Raw genomic sequence first — 27,928 nt, forward strand, 5'->3', positions numbered from 1 at the left:
ATTTCATTGTTCATTCTCTCCAGGTTTGAGGTCACTTTGAATTTCATAGTGGGAATTTATCTTGAGTTCATTATCTAGAAACTCATTATGGCAAACTTAATTCATATAGATTCACATATTCAATCAGATATACAGTAGGCTGACCTTAGCCTGCCTGTACAATTTAGGTTATATAAAGCTATGCAAAGACCCATTAGAGGAAAACATTGTCTGCTAAAATGCTTTAGTAATTCGCTTCAGGAGACTGGCTTTCTGTACTTATTTTAGGACAGTGACCTTCTGGACAAGAGGAAGCACTGCTTCAGTGTTCAGACAGAGAGCGGGGAGGACATGTTCTTCAGCGTGGAGCTGGAGTGTGAGCTGCTGATCTGGGAGAAAGCTTTCCAGATGGCCACTTTCCTGGAGGTGGAGAGGATACAGGTCTGCGTCTGAACAGCGGGAAACGTGCCGGGAATTGTGACGATTTAAATCTTGCATGCGGTTCCTTCTCAGTTGTTTTAGTCCAGAGATTGATAATGCCCGTATGACTTCTAGCAGAAGAGCAAAGATGCTCTTGTGTCCTTATGTAACTCCTGTGGGTGACATCTTCTTTTCTTGTTCTGCAGTGTAAAACGTACGCCTGTATTATGGAAAGCCACCTTATGGGACTCACTATTGACTTCGGCATGGGCTTTGTGTGCTTTGATGCTGCTTCAAAGGTGAGTGAAGGACAGTGTTTTGTCATCAATACAAAAATGGGACACTTACAATAGGAGATTTCAGACATTATTATTTTACCCAGTTTGATGAACCTAATCACGACGCCTCAGCTTCCCCTTTTCCTTTTTATGGTGCTGCTAAGTTATTCTGCACTGTGTGCATTTTGAGTTTGAGCACATTCGTTTTGACAGCTGGTTCCTCCAAGCTCAAACCTCTCACTCCTGCCTGCAGTTCATTTTGGCCTTTCACCAGGTCTTAGAGCAGACTACTCAACTGGTGCACATTATGTGGATGAGCAGGACACAAGCACTGCCATATTGTTCTGTAAGATTTTGGCTCTAATTCCTGCAATATGAAGCTACAGTGTCCCCCAGGGATGATAAAAAATGTTGCCAGAATATTGTTTACAGGCAGAAATGCACAAATTACAATCCAAATGCAAACTGCAAGTGCAGACAAAAACATGGAGCAGAATTACTCCATGATTGAAAGCAGGAAAAGGCAGGATTTAAAAACCAGGTTAATGTGAATTTCAGTGAGGAAGAAAAAAGGCAGAAATATAACTGTGAGGTCTTTTTTCATCAGAATTTGCCTTTCCATAAAAAATCTTAATGAAAGATACAATTAAAAGGTGAAAACTATCAGTATGATATCTGTACGGTAAATAAGAAAAGATATGGAGACAATATGGCAAACACAGGAACAGTTATAATGTAAATGTGGCTAGAACTTGTGTGTAGGACAGTCTCTTTTCAGCCTACAGGGAGGCAGAAATCTTGTTGTAAACTGCACTATTACACTCATGCAACACAAGTATTCACATCCTCCACTTTTGCAGGCAGAGTGAAAAAAAAACACATGAGAAAAAAACCATCATTTTTTTGTTGATGGTTGTTTGTTTGGAGATTTTAAATCAAAGGGCCACTCGTGCATCATAAAAAAGAAGTACACCCTGGAAGAAAGGAGCCTTCGCGTATCCTCGTTGTAACAGTGATTTATATAGGAAACAAAGAAATCATGGCTCCCGCTGACACTCTTGCTCTTGTTAAACATCAAAGACCCTGATGCAGTCACTCTGGTGCTTATTTTTGGAAAAAAACTGAGGCACTTATAGTGCTGTTTAACCTATTCAAAACAATAGAAATTAAACAGGGCAAATACCAAGCACTAGGTTACTACATTAGATAACTTTGCTTACTGGAGACAAAGTATCCAATCAGTGAGAAATGTTGAAAACATCACATCTTTAAAATCGTCTTGCTGTTTATTTTGTTCTGTTTCTCTGGCCACTTAATTAGATTCAGCTGCTTCGTAGCTAAAATATTTAATCAGCCCATCACAGGATCTGCACAAGTTCAAACTGAGTATCAGAATGGGAAAGGAAGGTGATTTAAGTGACTTTGAACATCGGCTGCTCTGAGTATTTCAAAAACTGGGATTTTCCCACAGAACTGTCTCTAGAGTTTATAGTACAAGGTCCAAAAAAGAGAAAATATCCAGTGAGCAGCGGTTCTTTGGGGGAAAGTGCATCAAAGGATCAAAGATTAAAGGAGAATGGCCAGACTCCCCCCAGCAGATGGAGAGAGAACAGTAACTCAAATAACCACGCGTTACAACCAGCATGCAGAAGAGCATCTCTGAATGCACCACATGTTGAACCTTAAAGCAGCAGAAGACCACAGCAGGTGTCACTGCTGTCAGCTAAGAACAGGAAACCGAGGTTACAGCAAACCAAAACTGGACAAGAGACGATTGGACACACGTTTCCTGGTCTGAAGAGTCTCGATTTCTGCTCTGACATTCAGATGATAGAATTTGACGTAAACAACATGAACGCATGGATCCGTGCTTCTTTGTGTCAGTGGTTCAGGCTGGCGGTAGTGGTATTGACGGTCTGGGGGGTATTTTCTCAGCACATTTTGCATTCCTTAATATCAACTGATCATTTACGCACCAAACCCTTCCTGGGTAATGTTGCTAAACCTGTCCATCCCTTTATACCCACAGTGTATCCATCTTCTGATCGCAAGTTTCAGCAGGATAACACACCATGGTCACAAAGCTCAAATAATCTCAAACTGGTTTCTTGAACATGACAGTGTTCTTTGTACTCAAATGGCCCCCACAGTCACTAGATCTGGCAGATCTAGTGATGGCAGATTCTCATTTTGGATGCGCAGCCGACAACTCTGCTGAACTGTGTGATGATGTCATATCAATACAGACCAAAATCTCAGAGGAATTAGTGCAATACTGAAAGGAAAAGGCGGCCAGCAGGAACTAGGAGGGTATACACTCGCCTAATAAAGTAGGCGGTGAGTTATTTCGCAGTTAATTAGATCATTGTCCCTGAAATGAACAGCAAGACTGAAATGATAGGTTTTCATATAGTCTGTATATGACCTACTCACTGCAAGGAGCTTTTCCTTATCAAGCATTACAGTTGCCCTGTGAATGAAAAATAATATCGGATTTCAATAAACTGAATATTTAAAACAAATGAGCAAAATAAATGATTGTTACAAACATTCTCATTATACAGGTCATTAAGCACTCGTACTGCTATATTTTGGATTGTAATACTGACACAGTACTGTGCAAGCCTTGGTTCAATGCTGCAAGCAGTCAAAATGGAGATGCTATGATTTAGTTCAGGATTTGTGGTAATTTAATCATATCATAGAGTATCAATATTTACTTCTTTCCTTTCATCTGTGAATGAACTGCAAATTAATGTGTTGATTTCGTGGTAGAAAATAAAAGATTAAAAGTAAAAGCAGGAATAAAAATGTCACAGTTCAAATGAGCATTGCACTGGTCGGGTATGACCTTACCAGGAAGCTGATTTTGCTCTTAATCTTTCATGCAAGAAAGATACAGATATGAAATGCGGTGATTGACATAAAGGAGATGGTGATATCGGCACCTCTGACAAGGTTAGCGGGAGCCAGATTGAATTTTAAAGGCAAAGCAGAGGAGAGGTGACACTTCTGCGGTTGCATATTGCTTCGTGAATATCTGCTTTAAGTCATATGAAAAATGTCCCTCTGTATTGCAGGGCTAAAAGATTTAATCAGACTGATGTTGCAGTTTTAATTAGGCTGGTGGGAGTTGTTTCAACAGTATAGGAGTGTGTGAATAACTTGGCTAGCTGTCTACAAGAGGAGCCATGAAACTGAGTCAATGCACAGCTTTTGTTTATTCGGTTCGGCATTAATTGAATCACCGAAGCTCTGCTATTGCAGGTGAAATTACTGTGGCTGGTTAAATTTCCCAGTGGCAAAAATAACACTCCAGTTTGTGGTTGATCTGCTGACGTGCCCCATTTCTCACCGGATCCACGTGGATGTTAACGTGAATTATTCATGAAAAAAGTGACACCAGAAGTGATTCACAAATCTGAGCGCGGTAAATAAAGACATATTGTTTTTGCTTCAGTTATGTTGATGGGTTTGCATTGCAGGCAGTGCTGTGGAGATACAAGTTCTCCCAACTAAAAGGGTCGTCTGATGACGGAAAAAGCAAGATCAAGTTTTTATTCCAAAATCAAGACTCCAAATCTATCGAAGCAAAGGTAATTCAATTTGATGGATGTTTAATGTTGCATGCCAGAAAATAAGTCAACAAGATTTTCAAAGCAGCACGGTTCTATAAAAATTAATCGCTCGTGTGTGATTTGAGGATTGATTTTCTGTCTCTCTCAGGAGCTGGAGTTCTCAAACCTCTTCGCAGTGCTTCACTGTATTCACGCTTTTTTCGCTGCCAAAGTCGCTTGCCTGGACCCGATGTTTGTGGAGAGCCAAGGCACCGCGACTACCACTGGGATCGCTTCTCTTTCCAGTCTCTCCTGTAATTCACAGACACCTAAGCTGAAATACGCCACTTGACAGGTGCTGCTTTCACTGACCCCTTTTAAAAAGGACGCTGCACTTAATCATGAATGTGGCCTGTGTCGATGGTGGACAGGAGACCTGGAACACGTACAAACTCGGACATTATGGGGGGCAGCTGTGCGCACTGCTGGAATAAAAGACCTCTTTGTGAGAGATTACTTGACGTGTCTGCAGATTTCTCACATTTCTGGAGCAACTGTGGGCTGAAACTTCACAGAAAGACTCAATGGACACATAAGGTGTGACTCAAAAGGGTTTTTTTAATGTGATTTTGTCTCAGACATCCTTATAATCAATTACAAAAGAAAATGCAGTTCTTTTCCCAAGGCAGTCTGCTTTTCTATGTAATTTTATTGACCACTTGGAGTTTAAGCAACATAGATTCTAGCCTTTTTCCCCACTTCAGATGGTACATCACTTGAATTTCTGCAAGGTAAAGCGTGGACACTGGATATGATGGTATGGTGTGTAATTTGTGATACTTGATACCTTACTTTTTCTTTTTTTGGTGTGTTTTTGAGGTGGAAACTTTTATCCATAATTCAATTTGCTGAAAGAAAAAACATTTTTTCAGATTAGAGTCTAACTAAAAGCTAAATGGCAACATCAGTCTGGTCTTATAACACAAAATCAGTTTAATTTTGACAAAATTTAATTACACAGACGTTTGCTGGCAGCGTTGCTGGATGAAATGGATTTCTTTATATTCATTTCTTCTTTTCTTTATATACCTGTGTGAGGTAAGAATATTTCTATGTCTTGGATTACTGACTATGAAGGCACTTTGATGATCAGCTTCACCATCAGCTCAGCCATAAAGGGACGAAAACACTCGAAACGTGATTAGAAACACCTTCCACGATGTTTATAGCACTTCTTATTTTTTACCCCCAAACCTGATTATGTAAATAAACACTGACATTCAGATGAACTCAAAGAATTATGAATTATGGTGATTACTTGAGGGATTACTTGTAGGGATTAAGGCATTTGTTAATTTGATGTGCACCCTAGACAACTAGGTAGATAGCTCATAACCTTGTGCTCTCTTCATCATTTACTCTATGGACCAATTTAGAGGAATAAAATCAGCTATGGTGTGTTTTTGAAAACATTTTACCTTTGTTTTTTTGACCTGTAAATAAAACGAAGAGAAACTTTACATTCACAAATGAGAAAACAGTAGGAGGAAGATAGAAATATGTAGCACCGTTGCCTCCAGATGTTCCAGACACCCCTTTAAATTCTGCACAAACCGTAATGCTGCAGAGCGACAGCTAAACTATCATAGTCAAAAAGAGTTCAGGTCAATTAGCGCAATTAGTGATGCTCTTACCTTCCACTTACAAAGAGGAATCCAAACACAAGGGGCCCGTTGGTAAGTAAACTCTAGAGGATTGCGAATTAAACGGGGTCAGTGCTTTGTACTGTGCGGCCTTGTTAAGCTGATACGAGTGTTTGATGGGAACTAATGGTGGTGCAGTCTATGCAAAGAAAGTCTGAGCTTTTGTGCTTTAAAATTATCCTGGTCGCATATACCCTTATAACACGAGATCTACAGAGTGAGGTTGATTTTATTTTTTGCAGATGTTTTATTAACAAATATCCTGTGTAATAAATGAATAAATGAGACCTTTTATATCATGGCTCACTTGTGGTCGGCTTTACTTTTTTACAGTTTCTGGCTACGCCGCTGATTTTACGAAGAGAACTCACTTCGCTTTTCTTGAGAAGTCCTCAAAGTTGTATTTTAAAATTCTAGTACATATCTGCAGTACACAGCAATTTTGTCAGCTTTCTTTTTTTTTTGTCAGCGCTAGAGATGTCATCATACTCATCTTTGCTGAGGTTCATAAAAAACCTTTAACACTGAATAAAAGATGCCATTGAGTACTCAAAGTCAAGATTTCTCTGCCGCTGCTCCATTTTCACATATTCTTCTTTGTGTCGGCCTTTTGTCTGTCCCCACAGTGCGCCGCTAAGCTCCCTTTAAAGTCAGAGAAGTCTTTTTTTTCATATTTGTGTAAATTAAATAATCAGTTTTAAAGAAATGGTATATATTTGACTTTTTTTTCAATAGTTTTAGTTTATTTTAAACTTTTGTTCTTAGTTCAGTTCAGCTCACATTTACTTTAGTTTTAATTCTTTCACATTGTTCCATTGTTAGCTTTAGCTTTTCATTATTATAATGCAGATGGTGTATGTGAGACCCAAAGTTTGAGACGTTTACATCAGGTATTATGGGACAAACACGCACAACTGAGGGCACTTTGTACATATTTATACTTTAGTTTTGGGAAGACAATTCTCATTTTTCTCTTTAAACTCCAGTTTCCTTTATTTTGGTTAACCAAAACAGCTTTTCCACACTGTTTTTAGCCTAGTGTTACTTAAATATAAACATCCTGAGGTAAAGCAGATTCATAAAGTGTACATTTTCTTAACAAGCAGCACTATGATGCTGCATAATTAAACTGGGCAGCCAAATCCACATTACTTTCTATTATTAATGTCAACTATAATGTGCTAAACACATTATATTAACACATATTTTATATATAGACATTATTATATTATTAGGGCTGTTTTAGAGGCAGGATACACCCTGACAGGCCGCCAGTCTGCTGCAGGGCTAACACATAGAGACAGACAACGATTTGCACCTATGTGCAATTTAGAGTTACCAATTAACCTATCCCAACTAACTGCATATCTTTGAAACGTGGGAGAAAGCCAGAGTACCCAGAGATAACCCACACGAACAAAGGGAGAACATGCAAACTCCACACAGATGGCGGACCTTCTTGCTGGGAGGCAACAGTGCTAACCACTGTGCCACCGTGCTGCCCCTCGGGAGCATTTAGTTGTGTTTTAATACAACACCACAATCCCAGCAAATTCACTCCAAGGTCAGGTTGTACAATGCTCAGAGAAGCTGCAAAAATCACCCAACAGCTATAGTACATCATAGACTATATATGCCTCAACACTAAACAAGGATAGCTTGTTTAGGAGGGTCTCTGAGAAAAGCCTCTTCTCTATAAAAAAGAACATGGCAGCAAAGCCGAGTTCCCAGTGTTACATCTGAACAAACTGCAAGACTTTCCTGAACAATTTCTTTTGAACAGACGAGCCTAAAGCAGAGATGTTTGGCCATAATCCACAGCGCCATGCTTTGCAGAAACCAAACATGACATGTTAGCACAAATTTTATACCAAATGTCAAGCACTGTGGTGGAGGGGTAATTATTTGTGTTTGTTTTGCATCCACAGGCTCTGGACAGCTTGCAGTCACTCAGTTGACCATGAACTGCTCTGCATATCAAAGTATTCTGGAGTCATATGTGACAGTGAAATCTAACTGGAAACTGGAGGTTTATAGGTCATTCTAAACTGGTCATAGGTGTGTGAGTGCAAATGGCTGTCTCCGTGTTAGCCCTGCGACAGACAACCTGTCCAGGGTGTTCCCTGCCCTGTGGTAGCTGGGATAGGCTCCAGACCCTGATAAGGATGAGCTCAAGAGAATGGATGGATGGATCTTTTTCACATCACTTTTTTTTAATTGCAAAGTTTACAGTTTCATAAATTTCACATTCATAAATTTGGTGCCAATAAATTTACTGAACTTTCCAAAGTCCATTAAATCTAGCATCCAAAAATCCAGCATTAGCCAACTTAGCTTAAATATACCATGGTCCACTGGGTCAACAGAAGCATGGACACTGATGTGACATCCATCAGATATTATTCACTCCACAACTACAATGTGACACAAGAGCAGTGGCAAGAAAACTAAAAAAAAAAAAGAAAGAAAAAAAAGAAAATTATAATTATTGTAAGGACTCATTTAAGTAACAGACGACATTTACACATCCTTGGTAAATAAATAAGATCAGAAAAGCAGAGTAGTTAGAATGATTAGAAGACACATAATGTGATCGTGACCTTTATTTTTGTGCCAAACGTTACGGAGAAACACCACATTTTCAAAATGAACTGCACACACTATGAGTAATCAACCTATGCCTCAAAAAAAAAAAAAAAAAACAGGAATAAAACTCTTTTGGCTCTGAACAAATTATCTTAATATAAGAGCACATAATTGGTTATGACTTGGTATTTACCGGGTGCCATTTTTGTAGTCGAATCTCATCCACATTAAATGTAATCACAGCAGTCCCATTAACTTTGGTGCAAGGCGCGACCTGAGAGTCGAGGTTGTAGGTCCCCTGCTTTCAATACTTAATGTGCTCTCTAATTAGCAATTACATTTTAGATAATGGTATATAAACTGTTGCATGGCTGTAATTGGTCATGTGAATTTTAATGGATACCAGGCAAATAAAATGGGACTATGTTGTTATTGGTAATTATAAGCTGAGAAATTATTCCATTATTGCTTACTTGCAAAGCTCTGCAATGAATGAATGTATTTAAAAAAAAAAAAAAAAAAAAAAAAAAGCCTTACAGAAAATAAATGTTACCTCTTCACACACAAAAACTACTAAATAGAATAACCAGCCCCGTTTTCAAACAAAATATTCGTCATTACACCAGAACAAAATGAAGACCTATAGCACTAATATCTTATCTATTTAACAGACAGCAGTGGAGATTTGATCTACAGAGTTCCCAGTGTCAAGATACAGTACAGCAAGAGGGCGCTACAACAAATCAACTGCAACTTAATTCAACTGTATGCAGAATCATATGATAACAATACATATATAGATATATCACTTTAATATTGAATAGAATTAATATCAAGAACATTCAACTCAGCTTTTGGAATACTAAATTTATGCATTCAAAGTAAGATGAAGGAACTTTCCAAACGCTGTGATGGTAAAGCGTGAAGAAAAACGGTGACCTGTCGGATCAGTGATGTGCCGTTTTGTTTTTAGTTTGTTTTTTTTTTTTTCCCTTTTTTTTTTCCCCACTGTGGAATGTTTTTGTAGAAATATATCATCCTTTATTGGGGAAATTTACTGTGCTGGAAAACTCACAGAAGTCCTAATGTGATGGGGCGAGGGATGTTGGCACTTAAAAGTCATCACTATCAGGAAGGTTCTGCAAGCAAATTGTACTTAAAGAGGATTTACATGACATTAAGTCCAGTCCACAATACAAATGAAGCCCAAAAAATTCATCTTTTTATTTTTTTTTCCTTTTCTCTGTCTTGAGGACTGCAGATTAAGGTGCTTTGTTGTCCATGATACAAAAAGGCGTCAGATTTTGCATTGTCGTTGATTTCGTTAAAAAAAAAAAAAAAAAAAGTACTATACAGAATTTGAGATTTGTGTCAAGGCCATCAATCTGGTTCACCATCTTGAAACCTTTTTTTTTTTGTCCTTTGTAAAGAAACATTTCAAAGCTTGATCACTTGGGACATCACCTCCAGTGACCAATCACGAGAAGCGAAGTCAGGAACACCCATATACAATATATTCATGCATGTATTCATTATGGACGAACATCATGCCTTCACCAGTTCCCCTCGAAATTAGGTGAATATTTAAACCACCATCATATCCATGTCACCCTTATTTTAAAACCTCTGATGTGGTTTATTCAAATACTAAGAATTAAATCATTATATTATATTATATGAATCCACAACAGGGCAAAATAAAAAGAGAGGAGGCGGCCCGCGACAGCCTATCAGATCAGGTAGTAGTGAGGAAACAAGAATGTCAGCACCCTGTAGAAAAAGTTTCATTAAAAGGTGCCCTGTAGAAAAAATTATGAACCAGTCTGATCTTTCAGTGAACTCTTGTAATAGGAAGTTATAAAACACATCACCCTGAAATGAAATACCAAGAAGAGTAATGACATACGTGCCCCATTCGGGCTTATGCAGGAACATCTTACTCTTTAACTCTCTTTACAAAAAAAAAAAAAAAGGGGAGAAAGTGGCTTTATTTGCCTTTCAGTGTCTCCTCTCAGTATCATTAAATCATCAGACACTGAAAGTAAGTTAAAGCTTCTAAAAAAGGTGCAATAAAAGTCTTCATCTTAGCATGATCGTATTTTAACAAATATAGTAAGAACTCTTTTTTTCATACAATTTTTAATCTGCACATTTCTGCAGAAATTCTGACATTGCGATAAAATCTGAATCTCAAAATTGATTTTTGAAACTATTTTCATTTACTTTTTATGGTTTTTTTCCATTTATAAACCAAAAGAAAAAGAATGTCAACAAAAAATTTACACTCACAACAATCATAACATTATTATCCAATATTATCTATGACGTCTCTTTCCGTTACAGTTTTGCCATCAAGATTAAGTGGAAATAATGCTACATTTGTACTGAAAAAAGATGAAGAAAAGCATTTCAGCATTTCGCTGCACCCATTAAGAATGGATATCAAGTGAATAAGTCATTTCTCTCTGTAATACAGCAAATATGCCTTCAGTGACTCAGGCAGCGGTAAAGCCATTATTTGGTCTCTCAACACGTTCACTTGCTTGAGGGGTTCATTGTCGCCATTGTCTCTGTCCTCCTCTTCCTCCACCTCTTTGTGTTCTTCCTCCGTGTGCTCCTCCTCTTCGCTCTCCACCATCCGCGGGATCAGCTGGTTGCCTACAAAAACGTAGGTGTTGATGCGCCGCCTGCGACAGCGCCTGCGTTTGCGCTTCTGGGGGACTCTCTGCGTCGTCCCCTTGCCCTGGCTGTCCTCGTTGGCCAGGTTTCGGAGAGTGCGGCGTATGTAGATCCGAGAGAGATCCTGAAGGCTGCGGACAGTCACTGGGGCTGAGGACAAAGAGAGATGACACGGTGCTTCAGGGCGGTGCGCCACACAAATAAGAATAATCCATACAGCCGCACCAGTCCTTCAACTAGGTCAGCATAAACGAGCGAGGATGTGAAAGAGAAAAGTGTCTCGGTATTTCAAGGAGAGGAATAGCTGGGTCTAGGAAGCGGCCGCGGGGCGAGCTTCATATGTCAAAGCCAATAACGCTTCAGGACTCGTCACATCACGCGTTGAATTTAAAATATTGCCTGCTTTGCACTTCAAGATGAGTTAGAGATAATGAAACACAAAAACTGGGAGTTTTTTTTGTTTGTTTGTTTGATGAGGCTGGGGAACTTACGCAGATGGACAGTGTCGGGCTTCTCTCCATCAGCTCTGCTCTGCTGGACCAAGGGGGCAAAGGACACCGCCAAGATGTTTTTGCTTTCCCACGTGCTCTGGCCAGTCCTGGTTATCTGGGTCAGCTGTATAAAGAGACAAAAACTGAAGTCTACACTGAAAAACATCAAATGCTTCACATTTAGCAAGGAGCAGTGGAAACATTGGACTCAGGTGAATCAAAAGATAACTTTTACTCGAGTCGACATGTACACCTGTTACTGTGGGTGTAATAAATCCCAATCCAATAAGAGGCCTCTATCACACCACCATGGGGAAAAGTCATCCTTCTAACTGCTTCCATCCACACGCGCCAAGTCTTACACAACCACAGCATGCTTGTTAGGCTCATTTGAATTGAACAGACAAGCTAAAGGTAGCTTCATTTTCCATATACCTTCCAAATTTGGCTTATTCTTGTAAACTTAGCTGCAGGCTTAGACATCCCTGCCCCAAATCTCTCTCTCTAGTGGCTATAACCTGCAGGCGCTGAATAAAAATCAGAGGACCAAGGAGACGACTTCTGTCTGTGCTCCTCGTTGTTTCTCACCTTTACCCAGTGTATTCATGCCAGAAACATCATTTAGTTTTATGACTTTTAGCATTTATTTCCAATGACCTATTAATGGATTTACACTGTGGGTTAAATTTCATTGCCACACTCTTTTTTTTTTTTAATAAACAGAAGGAAAAAAAAAAAGTACATTATGAAATTTTCCAAATACAATTAGCTTCCAGCAAAGACTCAAAAATGTCTGAGCATTGCATAAAATTGTTTGGCCATATAAAAGCAACCGCTAATCTGGTGCATTTAAACTCCTGAAAAAAGACATTTATCACACAGAAAATTCAACAAACATTAGATATTCATTATTTTAATCTGATCTCTTTTGCAAAAGAGAAGAGTTCATTAGAGAAAAGAACCACAATGCAAGCACTCCACTGCTGCTCTTACTAGAATCTGGCCGATACCAATACCAATATTTGTCAATTTAAAATCCGATGTATAAGCCAATACTTTCTACTTTCTTGCAGACACATGACACACAAACAGATTTCGCTAACATATTTACTTGATTACGATCTGACGACTCTGCTAGGTTCAGCTGGTTGTTCCAAACAAGTACTGCCAACAGGAAAGTTGCGGCGTGCCCTCTAGTGGACAAACTGGTTTAACAGTTTCTCCTGCCACTTTTTCAAATTGTATGTATTGGTTATTATAAGTGCTGTGGCGGCACACAGCTGACATTATCCGATAACATCGACCTGCTGATAAATCAGTCGGGTTCTACTACCGTGAAAGATAAAATTGAAACAGAAACATTTTGCATCTGAAAAGCTAAAAGCCTTAAAGTCTTTGTCCTTTTGCTTCATGACATATCAATATCAAAAGACAGAAGATTAATCCAAGAGACATAAATGATTACATGAGACATCAATCACCCATCATTATGTTGGCTCGGGTCATAACGAGTCTGCACTGTGACAGTTCTCAAAACACGTTAAAAGTCATATGAGGTTGCTGACTCAGTGTGCACTGTTAGAACTTCGCAGGGGGAGGTGTGATGAGGCTTGGAGGGGGGCTGATAAAGAAGAGGCTATGAAGTCCATCCATTCATAGCCATCTGTAAGGGGCACAGACCAACTGCAAGGTCTCTGTGTGATTAAGACAAGCATCTTTTTTGTGACAGCATAATAAATCCACAGTTTTCCCGATCTCAGTATTTTTGCCATAACCGAGCAGTTCTCTGCTTTACTCTGACATTTTTCCAAGTCTAACAGTAATTCCCAAATGAACGCATGAAGAGTTTTATGGTTTGTTTTGGACATCTATAACGTTCACTTCCTTGTGTCAATGTATAAAATGAGTGGGGGGGTGGATACAGATAATAAAGTTTCTTAATGCTGCTTCCAGTGCTGAAGGGTGTCATTTTCAAAAAGCTCCACACCGCCTTTCCCCTTACTGGAATGGGTGTTTCATATTTGTCCACTCTGGGGAGTAATTTCAAAAAGCTCCAGAGGAGATGGAGATGGGGGATGTCGGCTTGGTGCTGATGAAAGGCCACAACAGAGGAAAAAAAGATGCGTTTTGAAAATTATCCACATCAGTGTGAACATGGCCTGGGTAAATCTGGGGCTGTAGTGCTTTCAAGCTGTTAGATCAGAATTGTGTTAATTATTTTCTCTGCCATGATTAATAACTTTGCTGCCACCCTCTCCCCTCCCTTTTTTACTTTATTTAAAAAAAATAGTATAAAATCTGATTGATTTCCTTTAAGCATGTTTTCCCTCTACGGTCTGACTTCAGAGTGTCGTCCTGTGTAACTACTAACATAAAACATTCAACCCTTGGGTCATGATATCTGATCAAGGCCAAGCTTCGCTTTACTTCAGTTCCTTTTATGGCCCAAACGCACTGACCATGAATCCGTCACAATCTTTAAACTTCTTACTGGAAAAGGTTGCTGTCAACCGTTTCCCCACCAACATCCCGAAATATCCTCAGTGCCCTCTTACATGCCCTGCAGACTGTCCACACTCACCTATCGTACTTTTTAAATAAAACATTTATTTATACAGCACTGTGTGTACTCTGTACACGGCTGCTTAAATCCAGGTGCAGCCGCGGCTCAATAATGGATGGGAAAGTTTCATAACTAAGCCTACTAGGTCAAAGCCATTTTCCCTTGTTTTCCCTTGTGTGTTAGCATTTTGAGCAGCAATCACAATGTGTCGATTTCGTATCAGTCCGGTGACTTGCAGCACTTACCTGATCCTCTATAGGCATCACCAGAATGCCTCCAATTTTGAGCAGTACTTTCATGTAATTTTCATGGTCCTTTTGCACTCCAGCGCCACAATAAATGCGATCGTACTGGTGGCTGTCTGTGGAGATTTCAAGGCAATTCCCCACCACAAAGACAGGTTCACAGAACTCAAACCTGTGAAAGAAATAATCAGACAGGTAAGGAATAAAATAATGTTTTGGGGGGGTTTTTTGCAAAGCCCATCATCACATTTGTAGAAATATACATGAGAGATTACATACTTAAGACGGCAAACGGTCACTAGTGCCTCCTATTCAGTAACAGCCACTTCTTTTTCAAGAGGACACTTTATGTTTTGGGGGATAAATTTATTAGCATTTTTTTGGCAGGGCGTTAGATAAGAGGATTGACTCTCACTCTCATGTCTTTATGATAAATATGCAGCTGGAGCCAGCAGGTGGTTAGCACAGCTAACCCATTTATTGCACCGGTGTGACAATTAGTAACAGATTAATGCATTTAAAGGCTTATGAGATGCCACAACAGAGCAGAGCACTTTGCAAAAGTCACACACAAGATTCAAAAACTGTGAAAAGCCACAACTATTATAAGCAAATTATGTGCAATGAATAAAACTTGGGTTTTTTTTAAATCCATTTTTCTGTAAGAAAAAAAAAAGATCAAAGAAGTCTGCACTATAAAAAAACCAAAAACCAAAATAACTGCATGACTCTTTTAGTCCCTCAACATATACCATCTTTGAATAAGCATAAATGTATTCAATCTTTTTTGCAAGCAGCAGTCAATAAGACTAAATTGGCCAACTCTGATGTTTGGCAGATAAATTGGTGCATCGCAAACAGAAATTCAGTATTTCAGTAAGACAGAAATCTACCAGGGATGAGTACTTGCATACTGAGAGGAACCAATGCGGCACCTTGCCAAAGGACAATGCTTTGCAGCAAAAGTTGAGCTTGGTTCAACTTTTTTTTTTTGTGTCAAATGACTTGTTTTGCTGGAGTCCTTCGTTTTGGCATCCCCGCTGCACTGACTCACTGGCTTCAGTCAACTGAATGAGAAGGCTGCTTTTTGAGTGCAGGGCTAACGTCAGCCTAAAAACTACCTGAACACTTACTCGCCGTTTTACAGGTGGTCATGTGTGGAGCGGTTTCCTGCCGAGAGCCGTTCACCAGGCAACCACCAGAGACTCAGGTGAAGGTGTAGTCGGGCAGGTGGTGAAAGCGAGCTTAAGAAATAAAATGGCTCTCCCATATAAGCATATACTCACTTATCAAAGCTGTCGCTATTCTTTATGAAGTCATCCAGTTTCTCTCTGGCATATTCAACGACATCTTTGTGGAGCTCAACTCCATGGTTCACACCAAATGGCCCTTAGGAGGGGGGGCAAACGAACGAAAGCGGGAATAATATCGTCATTTAACTCAGTCATTAGATAATGTGTAAAAGTGCTGCATATTAATTCATGGCCTCCATTATTTACCAAGCAAAAAAGCCCAATTCTTGCTGATTTCTGCTTCTCAAATCTGAACATATGCAAATATACACTGTTTATCTGACATTTATTAGGTTTTTAGTGCTATTTTTGGGGAACATATTATAAACCAATTGATCGATAAAGACAATATTCAGTAGCATCAGTGATGTCATTTATTGGAGTCACTTAATCATTTCCTCTAAATTTGTCCATGTCGACTTTAGAGAACATCTAAACACCTCCCACAATAAGGGTATGCCAAGATTACCTATGATGAGGCCAACCATTGTGCTCAGGTAGCCGGTTCCACTGCCCAGATTGAGGAAAGAAAGTCCCGGCTGCAGTTTCAGTGCCTCCATCACCTCGGAGTATATACACGGAGCGGACAGGTGTATGTTACCGTGCTTCCAGGCCAAATCTTTGTAGGCATTGTCCCGATAGCCGTCCAAATAGTAGTCCCCGCGGTCTATGGCCCGAAAAGCCTGCTCGACTTTTTCTGTGCGGATATACTGAGCCTCTTTCAGGTTATCAATTAGGTCGTCATTGTCCTCTCCGGCGCTCACAGCTCCCCCCATGGCGAAAAGAGAAGAGGAACCCTTAGGGGCGAACTCGTTTTCAGGATGACTGTTTCGTCCTCAGAGGTGCATGGAGATGAACGGCTGTGCTGCCGCTGTGGCTCCTCGAGTGTCAGTTCAGACAGAGTTCATGTCCAGGCAGCAAGTGACCTGAGAAACACAGAAAAAAAGTGAGATAAACACACTATGGCATTAACGCCTGTGAGGGAGCAGTGTCTGGTTAAATCTACAAGTGAAGTGCAGATTTAAAGTGCTGATAAAAAGAGTTTTATTAATCCACAACTGAGATTGTCTTATGATGAAAAATTAATGAGTGAGAGAAAGGGACTAAAAGAATGAAACATGTATTTTACTACCATTTTTTTAAGCATCCCTTCAGGATGAAACAGATTTACAAAGTAATAAATGTGCAGTGCCTTTGTAAAAGAACGGCCATCACGCTGTCATGATGAAACAAATCCAGTAGTACAGTGACAAGCAGGCCTTCCCTCTACTGTTGGTTTATGCTTTATCTAACGTATGTAGACCCTTTTCCCCAACACATATCAGGCACGTCACAGCACAAATACAGTTAGTGACCCTAAATTTAATTTTGTTACAGAGGCTGTGGAATAACACATGGCTCGCTGTTGCGGCTTACAGGAAAATATTTAATGGAAGAAAAGCATCATTAATGCAATTTGTTATCTGTGCTTCTCTTGCAACAACAAGACAAAATGTGATATAAAAGAAGCTGAAGAAGAATGCATCACACTGTCTGCTTTTGCTGTAGATGAAAAGATTTGTTTAAGAGAATATTTAAAAGAAATACCAACAGTTCATCATTTAAGGTTTTAAAAACTATTTATAAACTGTTAGAGCCCTGCAAAGATGTGCTGGACAGTTTTGTGATGGACAGAAATAATTCCCAGTAAATCAATAATGAAAATAACCATCAACATTTTCAGAATCATATTGGATCCTTTGACTTTCAGATATTTTCACAATAAAAACCTGCTGCGAGGCATCTGCAGCTGAGACTCTGTGCCCCAATGTCATGTCATATTCTACTGTGGAGTCTGTTATGTCCACAGGGCAGATGTGGAGTGATGTAACAGAAAGCTGACATTAGAGGAGGGCAAGATGGACACAAGCTTCCATCACAGCACATATGAAAGTTTCTAGAAACAGCGTTAAAACAGCTATGAGAAAACACAGCAGTTTTGGGGTTTTTTCCTTCTCAAGCCAAAAATAATATCCAAATCTTGTGCAAGACTTCCTGATCCTCAGCACTGGCTATACGAGCCTGCACGCTGAGAAATCTCAAAGAAAAAAAATTCCCTAATGCAACCATTCCAGCAAAATCTGCAATGTTGGAGTTATCAGTCTGTGCATCACCATAATGTCAAAGCCCAAAGATTAGCCTGATGCTAATCAAATTATAGGTTTGTTTAAGATAGATTGTGATAAGAGATATCTACAATGGCTTCTGGCTTCTTCCCACAGTTCAGAGACATGCAGTTAGTGGAGTTAGGTTAGTTGGAGAATCTAAATTGCCCATAGGTGTGAACGTGAGTGCGAATGGTTGTCTGTCTCTTTCTGTTAGCCCTGCATCAGGTTGGCGATCTGTCCAGGGTGTACCCCGCCTCTTGCCCTATCGTAGCTGGGATAGGCTCCAGCCCACGGTGACCCTAACAAGGATAAACGAAAGAGAATGGATGGATATCTACAAAGACAGACAATGTAAACATAGCCATTTAGAGCTCAACCAATATAGAATTTTAAAACCGATACTCATATTTGGCTATCCAATACTCTGAAATGTCGGACAATATTTTTTTCCTTTTGACATGTTTCACTCATGTTTCATTCACTTGGTCAGAATCTCCCCGACTCTGCTTGGATTGAGAGGTTGTGTATGTGCCCTCTATGCAGCATCAAATCCTGTCATATCTTTACTTTTTAAATTTCCATGCAGGTAAATAACAAACAAATAGCCAATATCGACTGATAATATCGGCCTTGTAAAATAATCAATCGGGCTATAAAAATATTTTAGTTGTAAGCAAGAATGTGCACATAATACAGTTATGTTGCCTATAATCCACTTTTATTTTCAGTTACATAATGGAGGGGGTTTTTTTGTCTTCTAAATCTTTTTTACAGGTGCATCTTTGTCCTGCCCTAAAATGCATCACCCAGTCACCATCGGGCAGGTTACAATTAGCTTTAGCCAAGACGGCTGAGATTCTATGCCAACAAAAAAGGTAATAAAAATCAAATAATTAACCAAAACAAAAGTGTTTCAAGAAGTTTGTGAAGACACAACAGAACCAGTATATCAAACACACAATGTTTTTAAAGTCAATAGTTTTAACTATTTGTGAGTTTGAATCAAATTAAGTGGGATTTTTTTTTCCTTTAGAAAGAAAGACAAAAAAAAAAAAAAAAAAAAACAGCTCTAATTTTCTTTACTTTTCTTTTTTTTTAATATTTTATTACTTTTAAGCTACTTCTGGCCACTTAACACAATTACAAAAATAAAACTGCTGTTTATTTGAATGTCTTACAACTAATCAAGATGTGGTGTTAAAAAAAGGAACAAGGAAGGAAACAAACAGCTGTGAAACCTGCCATTTAAGGCTGAGTTTCAGCTGAAATATGAACTGCTCTTTTGGTGCTTACATTACAAATAATGACCTGCTGGATTTCCTATGTAATACAGCACAGTAGCTGTAAAGAGAAAACTCCTGACATGTGCCAGTTTCTCAACATTTTATAAAGCTTTGATAACAAAAAATATCAAACCCTTTACACCCTGTGATGCAGCCGAGGGAGATAGGTTCTGAATTCCTTCTCTGCCTCCTCAGCATCTGCACATCTGACTCAGCTAATAAAGATTAAATTCAGAGGTGACTTTGTAGTGGGAGGCCTAGTAAGGTAATTTTCCATTGGCAAAAAAAGAACCATTGATTCGCTCACCATCACTTGATGTACAGCAGTGTATTTTTTTTTTTTAATCCTCCTTTTTCACTCTGTAAGCACTGAAAGAAAATCCAGGAAAATGGGTCAGTGGAGGTATTCAAGAAAAGTGCTTTTGGGCACTGCTGTACACTCAAACCTCTGATTATCAACAAAGTCCTTTAAAGACAAATCAAGAAAGACCAGCCAGGCAATAAGCTTATTTTAAACAAAGAAAAATACCTCTTTGTAACAAGTATTCACTGGTAAACACACACATGACGTCCCGAGTTAGGCCCCCCACAAACTGAAAGTGCGTCAGCGTCTCAGGTCATGAGTGTCTGCTTGACCCGGTTATAAACACCTCACTGAACGTGTAGCAGATCCTCCAGCAACACAGGATCAGCTCTGGAGCTGCAACCAAATACGACAGGCCTGTCTAGGCAGTGCACCAGCACAAGCACTCGACCGATCAGCAGACAGTGTGAGGTAAACTGATAATCCCGATGGTTAATAGCATTTAGTGTGTAAACTCAGACAATTTACAGCCTTGTTGGCAAAAAACAAGAAACTAAATGCCTATGTGCCTGTGGCTTAATACCACGGCACTTTTCCAACACAATTTGTATTTGCAGAAAACTAATCAGTAAATCTTGTAAGAAAGGTACAGAACTAGTCTCAATTGTGCTATAAAGAGCAGGCCGGAGTCATTCTGATGCTGTAAAGCTAGGATTCAAGCAATGAAAATAAATTCAAGGTTCAAGAGGAGGACTTAAAGCTGTTCACCTATAAAGTCTACTTTTATGATACCTATAATGTTAAGGCTTGTTGACACTGTCATAGTGAAGTTAATTCTATTACCTGTTTAGTGAATTTCTACCACGTAAACAGCTCCTAATAAAATGCAGTCCAGTACAGCACCGCCTTCAACTTCAAGGTCACTATGTAACTAGCTGGACTTTAAACCTGCATAAGCAGCTGTATTCGAGTACTTCATTTGTACTGGTGACAGATGAGGACATTCGTGATTCAACTTTTGTTTTAATTTAAGTTTCTTGAGGGAAATTTATGATAGTTGTGTCTCAATTTTACTGCAGCAGAAAAAGTTAGGATCAAACGTCTACTGCCTGTTTTGTCCATTTATGTAATAATTAATGTAAGTAATTATTAGTACAATGTTGATGTCTGTTTTGCTCTGCAGAGAGAGATTGTTGGAATTCAACCAAAGGCAGAGGCTGGACTTGCATGCAGCCCTCCACAAAGCTAACAGCACATTGCCCAACAGTAATGATGCTGTGCATAGGCTGAATGCTGATTAGTTTACAAAGTTGGCTTGAACAGGAGGAAAAAAGCAACAGTGGAAGTGCAAGGAAGAAAGAAAAAAAAAAAAGAAAAAAAACATACTTGACTCCAGGTGAGAATACATAACTACAGCTTGTAAATGGTGGTTTGCTTCGTAGCATCTGCACAAAGTCCTCTTGGAAGCAAGATGCACTTAATTTCAGTGGTCTCCAACACAGAACTGCATGTATAGAATCAGTCAAATTTTTCACAAAATAAAAAGGCTATAAAACTCTTTTTTCCCCCCGCTGGGAAATTACACTTCTACCACCATCACTGTCATGTCTCCCCTAGATTTCATTCCAGGATTGTTTAATTTGCCACATCTCTCTTAGGATATTTCTGACCTGCAGACCACCAATGCACTCCAATGTCAGAACCTTTCCATTTTAAAGAGTGCACTCAATGGGATTCAACCTAATTGTGTTATATCCATGTCTGTATCTGCTTAGTTCATGTGAAGTTTACCTAACGATACAGTAAATACATTTCATTGCAAGATCTGCACAATTCCCATGAGAAGTTGCGATGGTGGTGAGAAAATTTTCATTTAGGATTACTTTTGATTTGACAGAGCCTGTTCGTGTTGTACTGAAAAGGCCAGATCTAAGCATTTTCCCACACATATCTACATTAAATGCTGCAAAGACTGGAGTTCCAGTCATTTACTTTACAAGCCAAGTTCAACCTTTAAAAACTCATTTTCCATTAGAGCGGTAAATTACAATGATAATCTCTCTTTAAGATTTAATCTTTTATTTGCATGACGAACTAAGATCCTGGAGTCCAATGTGCTGCTCACCATGACGACCTGCTCACCAATGTACAACCCACGCACATGCAGGTCATGGAGAGGCTTTTCCTATGGCTCCACCATCAGGCTAGTGGTGGTAGCGATCAAATGAAAAGTGTTTTTGTTACGTGTGTAAATTTCACCACGCGATTCTGTGTTAATTAGCCACAAACAGCGAGAAGACATGACAGTAAAGGTGTGTGTTGTACCAGGCTAACAACAGGGGCCGACTCTTCGTTTATGCGAACCCGCTCAGATTTATTAATTTTTTTAAAAACCCACCAGCTATTTTTACTTGAATCCTCTAATTTTTGCCCCTGCCGTCTTTGTGTACTTATGATTAGGAGTCACACAGTTCCACGATAAAAGTGAATTTCTGGGTCAAAATCAAAACAATGTTTTTACTCAAGTAGGAATTACTTTATCTCAGTTTGGTGCTAGATGAAAAAAAAGGAAGTTAAAATGAAGTTATTTGCATGTTGCCTTTGAAATCCATTAAACAGTTTCCTAAACAACACATTTAAAATAGCAGTTTGAGAGCAAAAAAAACCACAAGATATTCAAGGATATTTTCTGAAAATCTATAGATTTTTACTCAAATATAAGAATGTAATCAATAGATAACTATGACTGCAACTTACTGTTGTTGAATTATCAGCATTTACCATCAGAAAACTTATACACTGTATTATTAAAGTTTTATAATTGTCATAAGCTAGGTAATATAAAATGTATCAATTTACCTTTGATAATACATTTAGACATCAACCACTAAGATATACGTGTCACACTTTATTGGTTTGGAATACACCTGGTTTTGAAACTGCTCCTATTATACTCTGAAATTATGTTTTTCTACTTTTGTTTCAAGATATTTCTTTTTTAATGTTTTCCCAGGTCAGTGGCGCTTAAACCTTTATCACAATAACATCAACAGGCAACTTTACCACTGGTCAGGACCCTGAACACAGACTTTTTGATGGTCTATCAGCCTGGAACACATTACTGCTGTCTGTTTTTAATGTCTGTATCAACAACTATATTGAACACAAGGGCATTTATGAATTTCAGTCTAAGCATGTATGGTGGTGCATCTCAGAGTCACACTAAATGTGTGGATAGTCATGGGTCATGTCTGCAGACCTAATTTTTAGTATCCAGAAACATAAGAACTCACTGCTTCTGGCTTCCAGCTATTGTCTACCTTATGTTACTGCTCATCGTTCTTATCTACTTTGACTCTGTGTTAGTCCTAATCTCTCGTGGACTATTCTGCACCTGTCATATAGCTACAGTTGTGGTCAGATTTTTAAATACACTCACCATGAGCATGAGTGTCATGGTAATGTTGGACTTTTAATGATTTCTTTGAATTGTTGAGTATAAATAAATACACCCTTGTAAATATTTGAGTAGTTTAATGTCTCTTACCGAGTTGCACCTCGACCAGATACTTTTGGTAGCCATCAACAAGCTTCAGGCATAACTCTGGCTGAATTTTTGACCACTCTTCTTGGCAGAATTGGTGGAGTCCATTTAAATCGATCGGTTTTCTGGTGCGCACCCAGTTTTTAAGCATAGTGAACAAATTTTTAATAAGATTGAGGTTAGGGCTTTAGGAAAACTACTCCAGAATATTACTGTCGATTTCATTTTACTGAAGACCAGTTCTGATGTGTGTTTGGGATCACTGTCCTGTTGGAACATCTAACTGTGTCCAAGTTTCAACTGTCTAGCTCAAGGGTGTCAAACTCATTTTCCACCGTGGGCCACATCATGCCCACTTTGATCTTAATCAGGTAGCTCATTGCTCAGACTGTCCAGTTTTCTTTTGTTGTTTTTTTAACTAGTCATTAAAAAAAAGATTTCTATAGTATGGTAAATAGTATGTATAGTATGGTAAAGTATGGTAAATCTACAATGGTAGATTGGTGCACAATAAGAAAGCGAATAATGCAGCAAATAGATTTTTAATGGGAAACTACTGGTCTCAAAGTACACAGAGAGAAAGCAGTGCAGGAAGTACGATTTTATCGTGGTGGAAGCAAAACAGCAAAGGTAACAGAAAAATCACTACGGGGGGGGGGGGGGTGGTTTGTTTCTTTTGCTGCTAGTTCAGTGAACTTTAGTCAGAGATTGATGAAACCTGCAGTTTCAGGATCTGTCAGATGTCTGCTTTCAGCTCCTGACGGCACATCTGTGTATGCACCATGCGCTTTGTTTACATCTTTTTGCAGAATCTGTTCACCTGCCTTTTAATTGTTTGCCGTTTTAGCTGTGTTTGGTGGTTGTTGAAATGGTTTTGTGGGCTTTGAGATCCTGACGTTTCTGTGGATACCACACATGTCTATATTCAAGTAACAGACCTGGTGGTACATCGAATTAAACCAGATGTTCTCCCTCTCGCCTCTGGTACCGGGGGCATTGGGGTTGAACAAGTTAATTGTTTAATTACTTTGTGTAGCATTAATGGCCATAAGGGAGGTTTTTATTAGTAGGAAAAGCTGTAAAACTTATGAAAATACAGTTAAAAGACCAAAGTTTATGCTTGTGCTTGTTTGTGGTGAGCAGCACATCAAACAAGTTAAGAATTATAAATGGCTTCAAGCACAAATGCAGATGCGGAGCCATGGCCTGCTGGTACAGTTACAGTTAAGGTGAAGTTCAAGAATTTGGAAGTAGTCCTTCATTATTCTCTTGTGCAATGTACAAGTACCACTGGCAGCAAGACAACCGCAGAACATGATGTTACCACCACCGTGCTTGACAGTTGCTACAGTGTTCTTAGGTTTGAAAGCTTCACTTTTACTTCTCCAAACATGCTTCTTGTCGTGGTGATCAAATATCTGAATCTTTGTTTCATCTGACGATAAAACTTTTCTCCAAGCATTTGGCTTGTCCATGTGGGCAGCTGCAAATTTCAGTCCAGCTTGAAGGTGTTGATTTTAGAGTAGGGGCTTCTTTCTTGGTCTGCACCCTCTCCGTCCATTGATGATGTAAAAGTCATTTCACTGTGGACAGTGACACTCAGGTTTGAGCAGTTTCCAGTTTGTGACAGGCTGCAGCCTTGGTGGTTCCTGGGTTGTTCCCGACACTGGTACGTTTTCATCCTTGGTACAGGTGTGAACACAGTAATCGCACTTGGTTGCGGACCAAAACAACTATATCGAGGGTATGTTATAGTAATATATATATATATATATATATATATATATATATATATATATATATATATATATATATATATATATATATATATATTTATATTTAAGCTGTGTGTATACTTCTGACCTTATAGATAAGAGAAAATCCAAAACAAATTTAAACTTGTGCACCCAATTTTTGTTTATTTATTTATTTGTTTTTTTTAACTTGTTAAATGTGTGTTGTACAATCACTCCATCCTGGGAAAAGAACAGTTGAAAGAAATCACTAAAAGCCCCAAATTATTGTAACATTCATGCCATGATGAATGTATGTAAACTTCTGACCACAACTTTAAAATAAGACAGGGGTGTAATTTCCTTGCATAAATAGACTGTTTATTTTCTTTACTCGTTTCAGTTATTACCAGCAAAATAGTTGCATGTTTAATCATTTGGGAATTTACCCTGATTTATTTATTATTTATTTATTTATTTATTTAGACAGAGATCTTGACCCCCCCAGTCTTCAGCACAAAGTTACGCCGATGAAACAAGATGAGGTTTATGGCAAGGGCTTAGCCTACAGGTTTCCATTTTCTGGTCCCTTGCTCATATAAGTAAATAATCATGAGGTTATTTGATAAGTTAGTTGCAGTCATACTCATCAGAATTCAGAAAAAAATACTTTAGTTTTTAAGTTGTGGTGCCTGTATATCTATATAGGTATTACAACCTACATATATTTTAGTTTTTTAGGCTGTTGAATGGACTAAGATACAATCAGCGACACCTCCCCAGTGAGGTGCTGTTTATGGGAGAAATGCAGTCCCCAGGTTTGCGCCGTTTTCTGGTCACTCGGCTTTTACATGCAATGGTGTCCACAGATGTTCCCCAAATTCCCACAACTGACACCTGGTGAAGCCAATCCGCGCGCAACCTGGTCACGTGTTCGCGGTTGCCACACAGACCGCAGCTTGTCAGCCAATCAGCGGCCAATCAGACTTTCTTCGCACTGCGTGTGACGATGGGGCAAAACAACAACAACAACGGCGTTTTCATGAAACCCTGTCAAGCGTTATTAATCACGGCTCACCCTCAATCAAAGTCGTCCGCACCTGTGAGAAACATAAGCCAAGCACTCATTAAAGCAGCTGTCAAACAGCGAGAGGCTGTGGTGTGTTTGAGGCTTTCATGCAGCTTTTGTTCCCACTTGTCGACCAAAACGCAGTTGCTGGCCAGCTCTCTCTGCAGTGCGATTAACCCCAATCTTTAGCAGCAACTAGCTAAACCGGTTTGGTAAGGAGAGGATAAAATATAAGACTCGTGTATCATAACAGAAATATTCTAACAGGAAAAAAAAACCGATCATAAATCACATCTTTCGGAGTATAATTTCGCCCGAGAAAGCTCGCACTTCTGTTAGAAAAGTCACTCCGGGCCCACTCGCAGCTTTAGCGTGTGCGCTCCTCAATATAGAAATAAAGTAGAATACGAATTTAGATGTGAAATTATGTGTTCCAGGTAGAAGCTGAGGGTTTGAGTTATCATTCAGTGCAACACAACGCTATGCGAGTTGCAGTTAAAGCGGGCTAACGTTAGCTTTCTGTGGGCCTGAGTGCGCCATCACTAAAAACAGACAAAGCAGGTTAGGTAAGCTCGCCTCTTTATCCTGCCGTTACACAGTTAGCAAACACACAGCGCAGGTACTTAACCATGTCACACCACGGAAAGCTAATACAGCTGCCAACGACAACACAAAGCGTGTAACTCTTACACAAACAGCCGCTGGCTAAATAACGAATTCCAAATAAGAAATACTCACAATGCCGTGTCGCATTTACTCATTCCTCGTAAAGCGCTGTTCAGTGCGACGGTCAGTGACAGCTACTTTCACACACCAGCGGCTTCTTCAAGTGGTTAAGTACCAGTTTACTGCGCTAACTAACCAGCTGGTTGGTTGGAGAGATAAAGTAGCAAAAGCGAGCAGTTGTGTCGAAGTGCAAGAAGAAAGAAACAGCTGAGAAGAGGATGTAAACAGAGGTCACGTGGTTTTAAAACGTCGTTAGAAGGAAGCACTGTTGCTCTCGCTGCTATCTATGCTATCTGTTTATCTTTGCAAAACCAACTGGGATTTTTTTTTATTAGTGTTTGTGTGCGCGTTTAAATTATGTTTGTTTACCTTTATTTCACCAGGACGTTTTGATTTGAGCGGAAGAGTGACGTGGCCGAGGTATAGTAGCCGCACAAATTTAGTATATTATAAATGCAACAAAACACAACTTAAAATGCAAGATATACAACATCAAATCTTCTAGTGCATCTCACAAATGTAGAATGTCGTGAAAAAAGTTGTTTTGCTTCACATTTTTATTAAAAAGTCTACATTTAATACATATAAAGTGGAGCATTTTAAAGTTTTTGTTGTTTTAATTTTAAATATTATGGCTTATGAAACTCAGAAATTCAGTATCTCAGATTTTTAGAATATTTCATTTTGATTTTGAGCAAAAAGTAGCTTGCAAAAGTTTTGAGTCACCTTTAATTTCTTCGTATTTTACTTCCAAAAAGCTGGGCTTTCTTTTAATTTTTAAAGTAGTTTTTAATAACAGTCCTTTGGGTTTTCTAGAGGTCTTCCAAACTTTAAACAAACATAATTTTCAGAAGAATAATTTTTGTTTTTTTGTTTCTATGTTGAGTCGCTTGACCCTGACCTATGAACCAAGCATAAAAAAGTACCTTACCAGAGGGAAGAACCGGTGTTGTTTACACATAACAGATGACTTGGCAAATAAACAATTTTAGATGGCATTTTTAGGCATTTTGTTACTAGCAGCCTGTCACAAAATTAGCAAAGACACAGCACCTCAGAGATGGTAAATGTATTCTTCCAGTCAATGATTCTTATATGGCACTTTTCTGCTCTAGCACTCAGTGTGTTACACAACATACACTCATTGACACATGTGCTTTTTTTCCCCTACACTTCTGACTTTCCATCTAACATTTACACACATTGATACTTTTATATAATTAATATTTTAGAGAGCAACTTGGGTTTCAGTATCTTCCCCAAGGATACTTGGGCATGCAGACTGGAGCAGCCAAGGATTGGACCACAACCCTTCCAGTTAGTAGGTGT

The 27,928-nt window shown here is 39.0% G+C and overlaps 2 protein-coding genes across 5 annotated transcripts in view; one reads left to right on the forward strand and one right to left on the reverse strand.

Moving 5' to 3' along the window:
- Window positions 1-5,786, forward strand: part of sntg1 (syntrophin, gamma 1) — a 38,805-nt gene extending 33,019 nt beyond the window's left edge. For all 3 annotated transcript variants that reach the window (XM_005476417.4, XM_005476416.4, XM_003437868.5), the window contains 4 exons: window positions 268-420; window positions 606-698; window positions 4,163-4,273; window positions 4,404-5,786. In XM_005476417.4, the coding sequence (XP_005476474.1) occupies window positions 268-420; window positions 606-698; window positions 4,163-4,273; window positions 4,404-4,586 (540 nt within the window). In that variant the 3' untranslated portion in view covers window positions 4,587-5,786. The remainder of the gene's footprint in view (window positions 1-267; window positions 421-605; window positions 699-4,162; window positions 4,274-4,403) is intronic.
- Window positions 5,787-8,525: 2,739 nt separating this feature from the next.
- pcmtd1 (protein-L-isoaspartate (D-aspartate) O-methyltransferase domain containing 1) lies at window positions 8,526-26,809 on the reverse strand. Of its 2 annotated transcripts, XM_005476418.4 has the most exons (7): window positions 26,612-26,809; window positions 19,531-19,592; window positions 16,263-16,719; window positions 15,788-15,890; window positions 14,502-14,673; window positions 11,694-11,817; window positions 8,526-11,352 (listed from the first exon to the last, which is right to left on the reverse strand). In XM_005476418.4, the coding sequence occupies exons 3-7, from the start codon at window positions 16,567-16,569 to the stop codon at window positions 10,979-10,981; spliced, it is 1,080 nt and encodes a 359-aa protein (XP_005476475.1). In that variant the 5' UTR covers window positions 16,570-16,719; window positions 19,531-19,592; window positions 26,612-26,809; the 3' UTR covers window positions 8,526-10,978. The 2 variants fall into 2 exon arrangements, with proteins under 2 accessions (XP_005476475.1, XP_003438149.1); XM_003438101.5 differs by lacking the exon at window positions 19,531-19,592.
- Between the last annotated feature and the right edge of the window lie 1,119 nt (window positions 26,810-27,928).

Source organism: Oreochromis niloticus, linkage group LG18 (genome assembly GCF_001858045.2).
Source record: "Oreochromis niloticus isolate F11D_XX linkage group LG18, O_niloticus_UMD_NMBU, whole genome shotgun sequence".
Classification (NCBI taxonomy): domain Eukaryota; kingdom Metazoa; phylum Chordata; class Actinopteri; order Cichliformes; family Cichlidae; genus Oreochromis; species Oreochromis niloticus.